At 32.6% G+C, this 18,620-nt stretch overlaps 3 protein-coding genes across 4 annotated transcripts in view; 2 read left to right on the top strand and 1 right to left on the bottom strand.

The window, feature by feature from the left end:
- The window catches only part of LOC132916599 (peroxidasin homolog), a 77,273-nt gene that overhangs the window by 22,948 nt on the left and 35,705 nt on the right, over window positions 1-18,620 (top strand). The window lies entirely within an intron of this gene.
- Window positions 139-4,360, bottom strand: LOC132916611 (cleavage and polyadenylation specificity factor subunit 5). The gene is made up of 6 exons (XM_060976751.1): window positions 4,212-4,360; window positions 1,947-2,147; window positions 1,757-1,820; window positions 733-898; window positions 536-650; window positions 139-456 (listed from the first exon to the last, which is right to left on the bottom strand). Exons 1-6 carry the CDS (start codon window positions 4,328-4,330, stop codon window positions 435-437), a joined length of 687 nt encoding a protein of 228 aa, XP_060832734.1. The 5' UTR covers window positions 4,331-4,360; the 3' UTR covers window positions 139-434.
- On the top strand, window positions 5,145-18,592 carry LOC132916595 (uncharacterized). 2 transcript variants are annotated; one of them, XM_060976712.1, is made up of 4 exons: window positions 5,145-5,312; window positions 6,176-6,410; window positions 15,452-15,615; window positions 15,826-18,592. In XM_060976712.1, exons 3-4 carry the CDS (start codon window positions 15,473-15,475, stop codon window positions 18,341-18,343), a joined length of 2,661 nt encoding a protein of 886 aa, XP_060832695.1. In that variant the 5' UTR covers window positions 5,145-5,312; window positions 6,176-6,410; window positions 15,452-15,472; the 3' UTR covers window positions 18,344-18,592. The 2 variants fall into 2 exon arrangements, with proteins under 2 accessions (XP_060832695.1, XP_060832694.1); XM_060976711.1 differs by having other exon boundaries at window positions 5,146-5,321.

Genomic DNA, 18,620 nt, shown 5'->3' on the forward strand with positions numbered 1-18,620 from the left:
AATTCATGAATTTTATTATAATTTTACAAAATTATATTTATCATAAAATTATGCATGTAAATATGTATATATATGTATATATTAAATCTACCTTTCATGAGAGAATTTATAACAAAACTAAAACATTCCACAATCATATATAAATCATGAAATTTAATAATATATTTACACCTAATAGGTAAATGTAGATATAATGATTACTACTATTATGTATGAAGCGAAAGTAACATAAATATAAGGATTAGAAATTAAATGTGCTAATGAATTATATAAGTACTACTTAAAAAACGATTTAATTCTTAGTGCAGTCATATTATACACTTAACACAGTTCTTTTTTTGCATTTTCACTCGTCATCTCATACATACACTGTATTTATAGTACTTTCTCATAACTTAAATAAAATTATTCCACTTTCTCGATTATTTCTTTTTTCACATATAGATGAAATTAAATCTGTAACATAAAATAAAATAATGTAGTAGAGTGACTGGATATATTCAATTTACTCAAAAAGGTATCATATGATAATTACCTGCAAAGTGATTGTGGTAGAGAGGAAATAATAGGACCATATCCTTGGGAGTTATCATATAATTCAAATAACGGTGCAGCTACTAACTTATAGTTTTTAGGTACTGCAAATAGAGCTAAAAAGTTCAAAAGTAATTATACCAATTATTAAGTCTTACTTCTCAATGTAACAATATATTTCTGTCCTTTATATGCTACCTTTTTCTTGCAGCTGAACAAGAAACAACCTCTTGTGTTCCTTTGGTTTGGTGATGTGTGGTGGTACATAAGGATACTGAGGTGGTTCAAAATTTGGTCTCCACCAATTTCCTATGGTATCTTCTATCACCCATTCTTGTTTAACTCCATCTTGACGTCCAAAGGTCTAAAAGTTATTTCGATATTATAACATCAATCATGTCAACTTTGCTACACTTCATAGACATTAAAATACAATCTTCTTCGTTCAGTCCACTAAGAACATGGTTACACAAATTTGTTTACGTACTTAAAACGTCTTATTAGTTCGGCTAACAATTAACTTGATCACAGAGATGCCTTAATATGTTCCTGTTAGCTTCTATATAATCAGTAATACAGACCAAAAGTATTTATTCAAATACTTTCAGTTCCTTTTACTTACAGATACCTAATTAAATGAAACAGCTGTTGTACATACATTTATCATTTTAATTAAAAAATTGACAAATGCATAAATATAAGCTCTGCGAACCGCCTATTTATTATGTGACGAAGTATCACGGTCCTACGTACTTCAATTATTTTCTAGCAAGAAGTTTTAGGATTAAACGTTATTTGATACAATTTTTTCCGTTTGTCTTTTCAATGAATTACAACAAAAAATCCATTAATGGTATATACAATACAATCTTCTTGTCATAATATTACAATCTTCACATCTTGCTTCTTTTATGTCTGAGTTAACATGTATGACGAGTGACACAAGAACAATGTTCTTAGCTAACCATGATATGCATAATGTAACAAGTTATAATTGCATTACTATAAACATTGAAATGTCCGGGCATGCAGCGCACTAAAAATGTAAATGCTAATGTAATTAAAAATTCCCTATTTTGAGCTACAGGCCCGGTTACATAAGTTCTACAAATGTCTGGAAGATTAATACAATCGATTCTTGAACAGTGTTACAATCTAACATATCAAAGTGCCACTCCTAGCTACCTCGTAAGGTAGCATAAGGCGTCGTGCTAACTGTTACCTCTGTAAGGAGCCGTTTTAGGCCCTCTACCTCGTCTTCTCCTGCATTTAGCTCTCCTCCAGGTCTAAAAAACAAAAGTACAAAAGTTCAAAAATATTTGTATATACCTTAATAAACGTGATGCAATTAGATATCCTGATATTCAAATGAATTTTCCTCTATATCTAATGAAGATAATACATATACTTACAATTTGAAGAATGTTGTTCCCAATTGAAGCAGCAGGACATGTGGTAACCCGTGTTCATGTACCAACAAAACCCCTTCAACACTGCGACGCATTCCAATTTTATCGAATTCATCTCGCATACGCTGAAACCTTGCTGGTACAGACGGATCTTTCTCGAAGAGTGGCTCTTTTGTTCCAAATGTATAGTTTGTCAAAGGATATCTATGATAAATGAGTTTTATTTTTGTGTTAGGTTCTTACTTCTTATATAATCCTTCAGTAACTAAATCCAGTCTCTTCAACATCACTTTCACAAATAATAATAATATTACAATATATAACCATAAAGATTATACAGGTACTCACAATGCATTAGATAGTTTTGAGCCTATAATTTTGTCCCCAAACTTTATATTAAGTTCCACATTTTTATACAAGACAAAAAATATCATTTTTTTCATGCAAGCAAGAGGAATAACATACAGATTTATAATATAAAAATAATTACTTTATATGTAACATTTTTCATATTTAAAAATGTATATATACAATGAACAAAAAAATATATATAATAAAATTATGCACAAGTATATGTAGCAATTGAACAAATTTACACCCGTATGATTTACAAAGCATGTATACAAATACAGCATTGTTCAACAGATCATCAAGGTATTTCTGTTTGCATATTAAATTTTTATATGAAAACCACATATGTTGTGATTACTTACTGTTAATTATGAAATACAAAGTATCAACTATAATTGATGCATATAAAACACTATATTACTTATAACATTACATTTTACATTAGTTATAAGTAATGTTATATCAAATGTAGTCATATCATATGTTTAGAAATACATAATACATATATTTATGCTACTCTTATATTTCTCAAATTTTCTCCTATCACATATGTATATGTTGTGATTTGTAAATTGTATGCTAATAGACTTCAACAGCTTCTTTTTTTTTTAAGAGAAATATCTTGTAATACTTTGTGATATTATTAAATACTATATAATCATAAACTTGCAAAAATATCAAAATGTGAATAAGTAATTAAAGTACTTATACATATATAATTAATTCGTTACATTATATGAACTGAGTTTATTACTCTCTTATAAATATCAATTGATATTTGGTGATGTGTTTGAAAATTTATAATAAATGTATTACATTTTCTAATATATTATTTCATTTTTGAAACATTATCAATATAACGCATGAATGAAGGATATAAATCTCAGATGCACTGTGCAATATTCTACTAAAACTTATTTGTTTTAGAAAAAATTATTTGAAACATTCATAATGTCTATGCATATTATGCTATTTCTTAAATTAAACACTAAGTATAATTATGAACTATCTGAGACAAATACATTCGTAATAATATAGACATACAAAAATGTGTTATACTGCAAAATTTATCTTACATAAAATATAAAAGGCCAATTTACTAATAAAAAAATACAAATATCTGTAGTTTTAGCTATCACAGTTTATATAAATCTAAGATAATAGTAGTGATTTGCGAAATTATTTTATACATTTTTCCTTTTTATACACAACGAAATAATTTGTAGTATACAAGTAGAAACAATGAACAGTGACGATACAACTGTTTTCAAGTATATACGCATTACAAATAAACAGTCACATTATTACGGTGACTGTGAAAAAATAACAAAACATGTTTCCGTACGCAAACATACATTCAATGTATAAAGGATACCAGCGTACATTGCATACGGTGGCTACAACTTTTATAAATTCATAAATATAAAAGAAATTAAATTTGTCTTTAGCTTCATCATAATTAGAAGCTTATACCTTGTGCAAATAAAGCACAAAAGGTATAACTTTATTTCATATTTAGAAATTTTAAGCAAATAATTACTGATTTAATTCATAATTACAAGGATATATATCTTATTCATGGTGTAAAAAAAAATGCTTTATCATATCGACAATTTCATACTACATTAAAATAATTGGTTATGTTTTACGATAGCGAATAATAATGAATTATTGAATAGTCAATAAATCGATACAATGACGTGGATAAGGTTATTGCTTAAAATTTCCGTGAGTACTTAACGGAAAGATGAACAGCCGTCTCATGGTTGTACCATGTAAGATGCATTGAAAGGTGTTAGGAACATAATTTTAATTGCTAGCGTCTCTTAACCGGCCATAGTTGCTCTACAGGAGAGGCAGTCAAAACATTAACTCTAAAAAATAATGTAATTGAGTCACATACTGATTATCACTTACAAATTAACTGTCCTGTTGATAGTTACAGACTGATTCTGTACCACTTTCCCTTCAAAAGAACTGTTACTAGCTCTTCTTGGCCATCCACTTCCTTTAACTTGTGTTGTTGCCATCGCCATTTTATTTTGTAAACTAGCAACGTAATCGACTACTTCGATGCTTCCTGTCGTGCCTTCTCGAATATCCTGAATCTCAAAGCTGTTTCGCGGGCCAACCAGTGTTGCCAAATGTATAAATTACCCTAATCCTTCTTTATACTCAATATATCAAAGATATGTTCATAATAAAAATATTTATACTAATCATAATTTATATGTAATAATATTAAACAGATATTATATAAATATTTTTTTGTAATTTATTACATTAATACGCTAATAATTTAATAATTATATGCTAAACATTATAAATGTATAACTCCACTGACGAGTCGGATCAAGAGAGATAAATAACATCACGTGACCAAAGTTTAGGGGAAATGGAATTAGATTTACGGAAGATTGTGAAACCACAAATACAATGGTCACAAAAAGTATTTATAAATACCTTTATTTTTTAATTAAATGTTCTTTTGGCAGTTTTTACTCTACATTTCGTTTTAACAGTATCAATTTTTTTTAATCATAGAAAAATACTATATACTATCAGAGAGGAAATTTCTAACTTGGTACTATTAACTGACACGAAATATATAATTGAACTTAATTATTTAGTATATAAGTGTAATAAATATAATAAGGTAAGTAATATCAAAAGTAATATCAAAAGTAAGACTATAATTATTAAACTTTTTAATTTATCTAAACTAAATCATTTATTTATAATTGGGAAAATTTTCTACTGTGAAAATATAAAAAGAAAAGATATGACACTGAAATATACCGAAGTTCAAATTTAGTTGCGAAATGTTGGTATTACTGAGTACAACATACCTACGGGGTTTTCACGAGTGATCGCACGGAGAAGGACGGTCATTACCAAATTGGCTGTAGACAGGAAAGTTCGGCGTTGACTGGAGAAGAAAATTCCTTTGTTGTGTTTGAATTTGTTTACGGCGTCTATAATCAGCATTCTCCTTATGAAATTTGCCGTTTCTATACAGTAAGTTCGGTGAGTCAAATATCCTGGTGTGCTTCTCAAAATATTTCGATCAACATTTCCAAGTTGTGAAAATGGCGAATGGGTAACTAATAATGTGAAAACATTCTCCTTATCTTTGAAGTTCTGCATTACTTCCAAAGCTCATCGTGCATGTATTTATTTAATTTTATGCGAAATTTTTTGTAAATTTTTTGTAATTTTTACTTATTATATTATCGTTAAGAACTTTTTTTTGCTTTAGATTGTTTTTATTGTACTTCGGGAAGTACAAGAAATGGAAGCTTTGTTATTATCGCTTTGTTATATTGAGTGTAACAACACTTACGCGAAACACTCGGCGACATATTAACTTGGGAATTGTTCATACGATTTAGATACGTTCAAAAATTTCATTAAATCTTATTTGTTTAATAAAATCAAACATATATAATAAATATGATAAATACGTTTAAAATGTATGAGATAAAATATCTTCTAGTATTAGTAACGTATTAATTTTGTACAGTTTGATTCGCTAAGGTTAGTATTTTTAACTTACGATAAAAGAAAATAAATTTAAATATCTATTTTTCTCCCTTTATACGTATATGTAGATATTGTATTATATTATTATATTAAAAATTATGTAATATTGAACTCTAGTAAGACAAACATTTTATTATTTCCTGCAAAAATTAATAAATAAATATAAGAGAAGAATTAGGAACTTCAAAGTTAAGAAACAACACAGTAGATGTAATGGTTAAAATAATATTGTTGAAGATTAAATAAAATTAAAGTTTAATATTTATTTTATAGTTACAGTTAATGTTTATTATAAGAGGTTTATAGGTACAGTATGGAAAAAATTATGTATGTTGCAGGATCTTAGGCATCTGAGTGTGTGTTAGGTGACAAGATCAGGTATCAACATCATCATGGACTTTAGTACAATGACATGGTGCAATTGACTCCTTTCCCGCTTCTCCATTTTATTATCCTTCGCTGATGGACTGTTTGCTGCACGGTCATCTTTGTTTTCATCGACTTCTTATCTTTCATCGTACATTTTAACTGAGGGTGAAGAAGGAAGAGATTTCTCAAGTATCTAAAGAGAAGGTAATGCTTCATACAGTAATGTAATAAAATCTAGCTCATAATTGTGGAGGGAAGTGTTGTGATTTTACTACAGGCTCATTTAGTTCTTCATTATCTTGGAACATTCCAAGATGGTTGTTGAGAGTTAAGCACCATTTTGCATTTATAATTCACAAAGAAAATATATTTTCTTCTCATTATACGTTCATGCTATCTAATGAGAAATGGTAAGTAATTAATAAAATAGTAACATTGGGAACAATAAAGTGACCAAAAGTAAACTATTGCATAGAAATGGAGAACATTTTACATATTTGCATGACTGCCTTTTTTTATATGTTCTTCATTTTTTTAAAAGTATTGATCACCACATGCACCCTGATATTATAAACTTATCTTAATAAAATTTAAAAACTGATAATTTTTCTCAAGATATACATATCGTGAATTTGAATGGTACTGAATTAAGTACATGAATAAATGCAGTAAAGAGATTTAAGAAGATGATAATCTACTTTTATAAATATTGTTTCTTATATAAATGTATATCTTTCTGTTAAAAACTAACATAGATAATTATAATCATGGATTCTGCTCATGTTGCATAAAATTGAACTCAAAGTATATATTTGCCATCTAAAACATACATTTTTTTGATAAACCTTTGTTTCATTATATGCGCTTAAATACCTTGAAAAACTTAAAAATGTAGCAAGTATGATTATTTGATTAATTTATTATACATGAAAGGTAGGTAAGTTTATTCGTACAAAGTTACGCAATAAATAAAATATCAATATATTTTGCAAAGTTCAAATTAAAGTGCATATTTTATATTCACACAACTATTATTACTTACAACAAAAATTCTGAAAATGTAGGAAATAATTAGGAGATCTAATACAGTTGTTTATTTTTACCATATAAGCTAAGTTTTGGTATTTATTTATTATTGCTGCAAAATGAGTAATATGAAACATTCAAATCCAGTTAAGACAAAATGGAAATCGCGCGAAAAGGGCATTTAGATATAGATTGTGACTTTTACATAGTATATTCCACTAAATACAATAAGCTAAGCGGAGTGCAAAAAAAGCCGGAGTGGGATATCTGCTGCATCCGCCTCTTCCTCTGATTCTTTGCTGTGAAGTGCATATCTCTTGCAAGGTCTTTGAAAGCTGGGAGTCATCGCCTTCTCATTGAAGTGCATTTTCGTTGCATGTTCTACGTGGACACGGTGGTCATCGAATTACTCTACAAAAAAGAATTTTCCTAACACTCTGTTCTTCCTGTTGCATACTTTACGCATTGCACCGGTTTACAAAGTGCAGTTTGTTTCCTTTCGTTTAAGGCACGTATCCATTGAACGAGAGGCGCATCAATAATGATGTAAATTTCTACTCGACACCGTGACGTCGCTAAATTCTAGAAGCATAATTACGATATTAGTTTCTACGAATTTGTAATAAATTAAACATTACGTTAATCGTAAAACAATTGTAAAACAGACTTTTATAAAAAAGAACCAATCTGATTACTCATTTCTAAACGTCAAACGCGTAAAATATACCTATGTAACTACTTTAGAACCCAAAACAACGTTCTGGTATTCGTCAAACATTATTTATGGTGAGAGTTCTTTATATAACAAATTAAGGAGCAATTGTATTAATTAACTATCACTATCATGATCGTTTCACTACGTCGCAAGAAGTATTAATTCTGGTGCTGAGCGACGAGGAGAAACGCACGGATCGAACATATACATGGACGATGGCAATCGATTATTTACCTTCTGTCTACACTACAGTACACCGTATTACTGATGTATAATCAAATCGTGTATACAACACGAGTGTTTCGCTACTGATCGCATCGCTGCGTCTTTTATACTTGTCGATATATACTTTTAATAGTCATGCTAATGCTTTCTTAACATGACCTCGTTTATTGAACGGATCGAAACTTGGGAATTTTTCATAGGATTCGAAACTTCTTTTGTTCCACAAATACATAAGTATAATTGATCTAGAATATAATTTAGATGAGTACTTAAATTTTCAATGAACATATTTTTAAATTAAGAAAGATAAGTATAAGGGAAGTTTCGAATCTTTCATATAAAAATCGATTTTTATATTTCGATTTTATAATCCATTTTATAAGATTTTTCTTATAATAGAGAAAATGCAGAGAGGTAAACGACAGAGAGAGAGAAACACGCGTGTGCGATGTTTTGGTCGCTGTGAATGCTTGTAAGTCGATGCAGCTACCTACAGTTCAGGTTGATCGCATAAAAGCCTGATGAATGGAATCGAGTCTCGTTTGTTTCGTTGGATCCCCTTTTCTTATTTATACCGTATCTTTACGACCTCTCTTTTGTACTCGAGCTGAACGTGCAGCCAGCCTTGAATTACGGCGATTTTGTACAGATACCATCGACCTTTCCTATTCCTTTCTGCTTCCGTAAATTTTACTATGAAAAAAAAGATGAAAATTTAGATAAGAAAACGAATTTATTACAATTTATATTTATAGTTTATAAATGAAGATGAACTTGCAGTTCAACACGAAAGTATAGCTTGGACGAGAAAAATATCGAATTTTAAACTTTATTTTTTATAATATTAAATCTGATATGGTCGAAGTACTGTATACTTGTGCATTACATCTTGTGCATAGATTTACGTTCAGGGATGTATCTAGTTCTTGTTTCGAGAATATAGAAACAGGCTTTTAAATAATAATGGTCCCTTCAAGGGAGCTACCCTTAACAGAATAAAAAATTCACATGTACTTGTTTAACAATAGCGGAACTCATTTCATTCAATTTAACTTTGAGTAGACCACTATTGCGTTATTCATTTTTTCGTTAATATTAACGATGTGTGTTTACGTTTTAATTTGCCACGCGACGATTCACCAGAAGTGAAGTACATACACCGAACGCAACAAACTCTTCGTACATTTTTCAGCGAATGCTTGAACATTTTATCTGAAATTGTGTTCAAAATTTGAGAAGCTTAACCTGTTAAAAGGTTTTCTGAACGGTCATCGAATCTCCAATATGTGCTCGAAGGAGCTGGTCCCTGGTCCTGACGGAAGCTCGACGTATCGCAAAGTTTCACGAGAAAGACAAAAAGAAACTAAAAACGGAGAAAGGAACGTTTAAAATGCGCGTTCGTGATTCCTTATGGATTTTCTTTCTCTCACATCATGGACGCGTCACCGCTGTTTGGATGGAACCTGAGGTGGATACTTGCCGATTTACCCGTCATCGTTGTGTATTAATCTTTCCATTGATTTATGTCGACGACGAAGTTTCACGACAGTCAACGATCTTACTCGAACTACGATATATCGACTGTGGTTTAGGTTTGATCCTGATGGATGCTCGAGTGTCAGAATATTAACTTTCTAATATGACGAAATCATATTATGAAAAAATCGGAATTCTTTATCTCTGGGATCAAGAATTGTCATAGAAAATTGCACTGCTTGTATTGGTATGAATTCAAAATTACCTTATAATAAGCAAGTACAATTAAGTTCCATTAAATCTAATGTAACTGAAAACGTGATTAAATTTAAGGCACTCAAGGTAGATGGTTTGAGAGAATGACTTAATTCTGACAAAATCTGCTGCGAAGTTAAGAACCCGATTTACGTGGAATTTCATCTGCAGACTGCTGACTTGATAACGCAGTTTCGAGGATTCGCTAGACTTTCCTACTTGCAAGTGGCGCTCTGGAATTCTAGGTATCTTTGTCCTTATGCAAGTGAAATATTTTAAAAATGAAGTCGACGCAGTGTATAGGTCTCCATAGACAATTCCGCTCTCCTAGGAACCCTGTATCCTATCATTAGAACGTTACTTTATAATATAAACTTGCTGAATTTTACAACATATCTTTTTAAAACGTATATTTTGAACTAATCCTGAGTGAACACGTGAAATGCGATACCATTGTAATCTTAAGGATTGCGTTTAAAAGGTATTCACGCTGCATTATCAAAGTTTGAATCTACCGAGGGTTCTTGTTCTCTATTTTTAGAACGCTGTCTTATGGATTCCTGAAACGGAAGGCTGCATTGAATTTGAGGTGACTTCGACATTATAAGTAATGAAATCGATAATCTTTGTTTATAGTTCGACTATAAATTTATGTTAAATATTTATAGTTAAGTAGCCCCCTCTTCTTTTTTCTTTTCTTTTCTTTTTCCTTCCCTAACAAAAAAATCATGGTCTCGTAGTTACTTATTATCTATCAATTTGTTTTTTTAACATTTTCATTCCTACTGACACATGCCTTACGTCCTTTCAATTGTTTTAATAATATTGCTAATGGTAATCGTTGAGTTTTTGTTTCGTTACTGTTGTGTCTTCATGCTTAAAAGAAGAACATTTTATCGCAGATGTGTTGTTACTCCTCGCTACTTGACTACTGATTTACCCAAATAATTCTTGATAGCAAAGTTTCTCGATTAAAAAGAGCACTGCTTGTTAAAAAGGGAAATAACATTTCAATAATAGCGGAAATGTTAAACGGTTGTTTACAAATCTCGATTTATATTTAAACATATGGTAGATAGTGGTCACCTAATAACGATAATAATTGTTTCATCGTGGGAGAAGGGTGATTTACGTTTGGTAAATATGAGAGGCCAAACTTCAGGATTGCTACTTTCAAGTCGTCTAAACTGTAATCATTTAAGAAGAGGTGAATAATAAGGAACGTCATATCTCGTGTGAACTCGATTACAGATGAACGATCCTACTCTTGATTTCTAACGGATTGTTGTATATTGTTCTACAAATTTTATTTCATTTCATTTATGCTTGCAAATAAGATATCTAATTAATATTTCTATGCATATCTAATCCACAATCTCTATTTTAATTAACTTATTCGCATTAAAGCTGATTAACTATTTCTACGCTTGCTGTAATAGTAGTAATACTAAAATAATTGGATCTTTTTGAATAGCTGCGTAATGTTTGTAATAGTATACGAATCGATGATCGTTTATTTATCGCTCAACGTTTACGGATTTATGATCGTTACATGAATCATAGGAAAGTCAGTGGACGTGGAGTCTGTTAAAACAATAAATGCTTCCGGTACACGTGCGTGGAATTTGCTCTATTCTCCTATGGAACGTCCGGGATTATATTGCTTCATAAACAACGATCGGCTGGCGAAAAACAGCGCACGATAGAAAATAGAAATAATTCTGTTACTCCATCGGTGATCGACGTAATCATTGCGCGAAAAAAGACACTGAATTTATTCTCTGTCTTTGGCAGTTCCGTATTTTTGTATAAACTTCAAAAAATAGACTAATATTCATCTCTTTTCCTCTTTCGTTGGATTATTAACAGAGAAATAATTTAATTATTTTACTAATCGTAATTTCACGAAGTAGTTTGTACTTATATCGAGTCATGGAATTAGTTTTTTTTTTTTTTTATTTTGGTTTTTACAATTTGTCCTGAAGGACATTTGGTAAAGTGTTATATCTCATTGGTAAATAAAATAAATATAGCATGTGGGTGGCTACCTCCAGCGGGGTGCCAGCTTCGTGTTTTCTAAGTTATATCTTTTATGTGGAATTAGTTTAGACAGTAATTCAATTGAAGAGTAGGGAAAGCAGGAAGACTTTCGAAATCTAACAATTAGGATATCATGAGTTATTTTCCATTACATCATTATTTTTAATAAAAATAGTGAACATTTAATTTATTCTCTATATGTATACTCTTATTCCACGCTATTTATTCTTTTTTATTTCACTAAATAATTATCGCTTATTTGCAATACTGGAAATTAAAAAATAATCATCTTTTCTAAAATTCATTAAAAGAGAGAGAAAACAGGTTAGATAAAATAATGAATATTCTTTTTAGTCCGGTTATATAAAAAGTGAAAACATCACACTATCAATATCTTAGAAAACTGAAGTATAGAAAAAAACTTTCAAAACGATGATATGAAATTGATAAGAAACTGAAAACAATTTTCCAATTATTTTTTATGGAAAATGAGAGGTTTTAAGCAGGCCTGATCACCTATAAAACTGTACCTTACACGTTGTAAGACAACGAGAATTCAGAAAGGTCAGAATTGATATTTGAGAATCTTTTATTCATTCGGCACAGACTCGTTGGCCGGTTGTTATTCATGCATTTAATCGATTCGTGGAGAAAGACCCTCAAGACTTGTACTGCATTAGTCGTAATAGCTCGATAACAAAGCATTACAACGGTACCCATATACTTTATAGTCTGTTAACTGAAAAGGAAAAGATATTTTGGAGATGGTACATACTTTATATAGATTTTATTTTTAACTCTATAATTTCTTCTTAATCATATAATTCCTAAATTTTATATCTATCTTAAGTTCCGTATATAAATTATTCTTTGCTTTTTAAAATACATTTAATATACACGAAGTACCTTATATTATACCTATACGTAATAGCATGCTACATTTATACGACTTTCATCGAGTTTTTGAGCTCGTATCTTCTCAGATTCTTATTAATCTATTTATTTTGACAGTCGAACATATAAACTCCGATGTTTAATTAATTTTGCAACTTAATTATATCGTGGGAGCCATTACACTACGCTACAATAATACAATTTAACAACCATTAAATCTGAAATATTCAAAATCTTTTAAAACTCATATGCGATACATATAGTAGCTTTCATGATATGGCGAAAGAGTACGTTTATCAGTGTAAACCACTGGTATTCAGTCATTTCATTTACCAATAGAAAACCTAAAAACATTAACTGTTACTTTAACAAATTAGAAAACAAAAATTGTAATTTGTTTATGGATTTTATTTTATTCTTTATGGAAAATTAAACATTTCTTCATGCATCTCTGGTCGAGGATTCAGGACCCGACTCAATTTCTTTGTTCTGACACGCGTGACATAATTGCTTTGCCTTCTAACTATTCTATGGCTTCAGCGTATGTCTCTTCTCTGCATAATGGAAATCTGATCAGCAGTGATCAAACGCCGAGTGACCATTCTGATTAATATCCAATAACATACAGACTCATACATATACAATATGAAGTCTACATCTTCAATAGGAATGGATTCAGAGCATGTATTCGTGCTGACAGAAGCTCTCGTTTCTTATTTTTTCCGCCTTTCTGACTGGGTTTCAGTTTTCTTATTCGACTTCTCGGATGTGTAAACTTCGATGTCTGGCAAATTTTACGATTTCGTAACGTCGTAACGTATCGTAGAGGTTACTGTACCTGGAACAATCTTACGATCGAGGTCGTGTGCAATTACGACTTCGTGTCGGTGTTAGAAGACTCTCGGTTTCCGGAATGAATTACTTGAAACTGGGACGGCGAACACGCGACTTCGAGACACGTAAGCCCTAAAAATAAGAGGTGCGATAAAACCTACGACGTGAGTGTGCAGTTGATGGAACTTGAATAACGAGATCGTAAATCAGGCAATTAAAACATACTCATTGATGTAGTCGCACACAAAGCCTTACGTATCACATAGTCATAAAAGTCACAAAGACTATTTGCAAATTGGTACTTAAAATGTCACGAATTCGCTAATTAATAGATTGAAATTAAACACGTTTCTGGAAACTGCTTGTTAGATTGAACATATATAACTTTTTAAATATATTGCTATGAAAAGAATTGCTCAGGACTTCTCCAAATACATATGTAAACTTTAATGTACATTTAAGTTAAACTTAATTGCCATTTCTGTGCGACCAAGTATACATATGTGTGATGATTCCTGTATAACTGAAATTTTGTTTACTTATGAGCGAAAAAATAATAGTCGATCAGAATTTAACATGTCTGAAGAAACAAAATTGGCATTTAGTATAAATCAGTTATTTGGCGTCATAAAATTTAAACACATTGGTAAGCAGCTACGATAAAAATTAAAAGGTATAACGATTAAAATTAATATTTATTATCAGTCTATAATTGGTCCGTATCCCAAAATGGTTTTCGTTGCAAAATTTATTATTACAAGAATGAAGAGTTCTTAAACCGATAGTGGATGATTAATTAAGTTTTCTAACTATTTCCCGAATTCCTAATAAATAGGAACAATTGAAACTCGTTAGGAATCGAATTGTTTCGCCAAATTGGTATAATTAAGAACAAGGTTGAAATCTAGAAACGTAAATATTTAGGATTCTTTGGTAGTTGAACAATAAGATGGAATAGATGCGATCGATGTAACCGTCGAGGCTCGTGTGCTGCTTGAAAGCTTACGAGATTGATGTTCCTGTCTCCTCGTACCTTGAGCAAATCGCGTTTCCCATGTCTGTTATGTCTCCTGGAATTCTTGGAAATAAAATTGGCCACCTCCACGCGCCTTAACGGAATGGAGAACCGACATTGTTAGTTTCTCAAGTTTGGTGATTAATGTTTCGTATCTAAATCGAATGATCAAAATTTTCTAGATTTGAAATTGCTTCGTACTTTACTTCCGCTGTCTCTCTAAAATCGATAAATTTTTCATTCCTAATGTAAACATTAATAAGATAATATTAACGATCGAGGAGAATTAATTTTCCGTATTTGAATGGAACTATGAGATTTTTAGATCTTAAATTATTAATATTATGTTTCATATGTTATTTTCACTGTGGTATAAATTTCCATACGGATAAATTTGACATTTCTAAACGTTAATAAAAAACAGAAGAAAGGACAATTAAGAATTAAAGAATTAATATTTTCAAATTTTCGTATCGATAAATTTTTAATTCAATATCGTCAACATCGAAACAATGAAATTGAATAATTAAGAACTATTATAAACGTAGAAATATAGTATTATACTTCGAGGCTAATATCAAAAGTATTGTACCAATAAATGAACATACATTTATAAATCTACATGTACATAAGGATAATGATAATAAAAAAATATGAAAAACAAAATATTATAATGCTTTACTTCCATTTCCAACCTTCTAATTTCAATTGTCCTGTCTATGATTTTCATTTAATTTTAATTTCGGTTTTTCAATTTGATTACAGATTCCTGAAAAACATTTGAAAATGAGTGTAATAATTAGATTACAAAACTTGGCATGGTCCGCCAACGCTCTGGATATTCGCCAATTCTTCAGAGGCTTGAGCATACCGGAAGGAGGGGTGCACATCGTTGGTGGTGAGCTGGGAGACGCTTTTATTGCTTTCAGGTAAAGAAACAAACGTCTATTAATATTAATCTATGCAGACAAAAAGATAACAGGCGCGTTAAATTAACTATACATAACAAAAATAACCACTTACCGTTTAAAGTTATTTAAAAAAAATAATAAGAGGATATTTCTCGTTTAGACAAATTCAAAAATATGTTCTTCAAAATACATTCGCTTCATACTAATTAAATGCGATATAACTTGCAGCACCGACGAAGATGCTCGACAGGCGATGATGCATGATGGCGGTAAGATCAAGGAGATGAAGATAAAGCTGCTGCTCAGCTCGCGGACAGAGATGCAAAAAGTGATCGAGGCAGCCCGACAACAAACACTGAGTCTACAGTCCTTCATGCAAACAGCACCAGTCACCGTCGCACAGGTTGTTCAGAAGCCAGGATCTCCTGGCGAACGAAGAGAAAAAGAAAAGGACAATGACAGCGAATCCAGCAAGGATCGCAAGGACAGGCGAGATAGGTCGCGATCTAGGGACAGATCTCGATCCCGTGATCGTGATAGGGATAGAGACAGACGGGACAGAGATAGAGGACGAGATCGTAGACGTCGTGACAGAAGCAGATCGCGAGATAGAGAAAGAGACAGAAGAGATAGGCGTCGTCGTCGTGATAGATCCAGGTCTAGAGATCGTACGCGATCTAGAGACAGAGATACTAAGCGAAATTCTACTGGAGAACGTCGGAAGGATGCCAATGATGATGATAATAATGATGTAGTCTGCGTAGGACAGTTTCATAAAGATAAGCCCGTAGCTGGTGCGAAGAAACCATTAGAAAATGGTATTTGGGAGGTTCCACCGCAGACACAGATACAGGCAGCCATGTTGGCGCCTGGAATCTTGGGTGCAGGAGTGGCAGCATTGTCACAAGATGGAGAACAACGCTCTATGACATTTGGTAGTTCTGTAATCGGACAACCATCGATGCTTCAGCAAGGCCAATTTCCTATAAATGGAATAAATGGCGTTGGAAGTTTGATGCAATCGCATATGCAAAGTCTTAGTCATACTGTTGGTATGGGTCCATTGTCTCAGAACGTAGGTGGATCAAGCCTACCTAGCTTAAGTACAGGAGTGAGTGCATTGAATAGATCTAAGGAGCCTTGGAACCAAAATGATCAAGGACGAATGGATTCAATTAGGTTCCCTGGCAGATCAGGCCAGTTTGGAACTGACATGTATGGTTCGAATGGTTCTCTGAACTACAGGCCAGGAATTAGACCAAATAATCCTTTCCTTAGCAAGGTACAAGAATTGGAAGGACGGCGAAATCCACATGCTTTCCAGTCAAACAGTTCTCAATTTAATTTTGACAATGACAGACAAGGAAACCGTAGCTCGACGAACAGCTCCAGGTTCTCGAATGAAAATAAGAGTAGTGGAGGAGGTGGACACTGTGTAGAGGTTCGTAACATGCCATTAAGTGCCACGTACAATGACGTTCGTCATGCCTTTCAAGGCATTTATATCAGGAAAGACGGATTGAAGTTGATCAACGATAACCACGGGAACCGCGTTGGCATCGCTTATGTTAAGTTCAGCAAGGCTGAGGGTAAGGAGCTTGCTCTAGGCACGACTAGATTCGTCAGAGGATCAGAAGTGGAGATATTACATCTTGATGAAAACATCTTCGACAAAGCGGTAGACTCTTACTCCCCTGAAAAAGAAAGAGACCGTGGAGAAGATGGAATAGAAGATGTTAGATCCTCTACTTGTATTTTATTAACCGACCTACCGTCCTTCACTAAAGAGATGGATATAGCCAAATTGTTCCACGACTGGAAAATCAATGACTTGTTCATCACTAGTACCAAGGAGTCCGGAAGTGTTCAATGTATGGCCTACGTGCAATTCGCCAGAATAGAGGACGCGAAGGCGTCGGTGAATACGTCCTTGAAAATTGGCAATAAACCCGTGACCGCGACCGCGATCACCGAGGATAAGTTTGCTCAAGCGAAGCGCGACCACGAGCAGAACAGTATGAACCAAACGGCCAGCTCGGATTGTATTATCATGCGAGGTCTCCCGTTCCAGACAATCGACCGTGACATTCTAGACTTCTTCTCTGACATTGGTATCGTACCCCATCGAATACACATGTTACTCAATCAAAATGGAAAACCTGCTGGCGAATGTTTCTGTGAGTTCGATACAGCAGACGAAGCTCTCAGAGCCACTGCAAAGAATGGTTTGCCTTTTGGAAAAAATGTACCAACCATAGAGTTGGTTCCGCGAGCTAAGATGTTGGAAACCTTAGGAATGGTGGATCCACAGATCATGGAGACGCAACAGCAACACTTTCCACCGTTACAAGAGCAACGACCACGGTTCTCTGGACCTATGAATCATTTGCCCCGTTTTGGTAACTCTGGATTTGGACCTAGATGTCCTCCTGGCTTAATGGGTATACCTAGACACATGTTAGGCCGACATCTAGGCTCTATGGATTACGTTGAGGGCTTTGGCAAACCTGGCTGTGTATTATCCTTGGAGAATGTTCCTTTTAAAGCTGATATTAACGAAATTATTGAGTTCTTTGGTGACTTTGATGTAAAAAGGGAGAATGTCATACGTCGGTATAATGAGAGAGGTATGCCTACAGGCGATGCTAGGGTAGCATTTGCGTCACCTAGTGAAGCACAGAGAGCTCTAAGAGAGTTGAAACATTGCAAAATGAGAGATCGTACGATATACATGAAGCTAGCGTGAACATTCTTATCGAATGTTTATAGGTTATGTCCAGAGTCTCTGGAAAAGTCAAAAGGAATCCGAAAGAGATTGATCATAAATTGAGCTTCAAGAAGTGAAAAGATAAACAGTATAAAAGATGAGCGATAGATGAACTGATTATATTTGTCAGTTATTTGATTTTTATGGGAACAATAAAGATACGTTAAAAACGATCAGAGGGGAGAACATGCTTCGAAAAGATGACAATTCTTCGTAGATGGTGTATGATATTCGTTTAAAAAGAGTTGAAGATATT

This window comes from Bombus pascuorum, chromosome 2 (genome assembly GCF_905332965.1).
Source record: "Bombus pascuorum chromosome 2, iyBomPasc1.1, whole genome shotgun sequence".
Classification (NCBI taxonomy): domain Eukaryota; kingdom Metazoa; phylum Arthropoda; class Insecta; order Hymenoptera; family Apidae; genus Bombus; species Bombus pascuorum.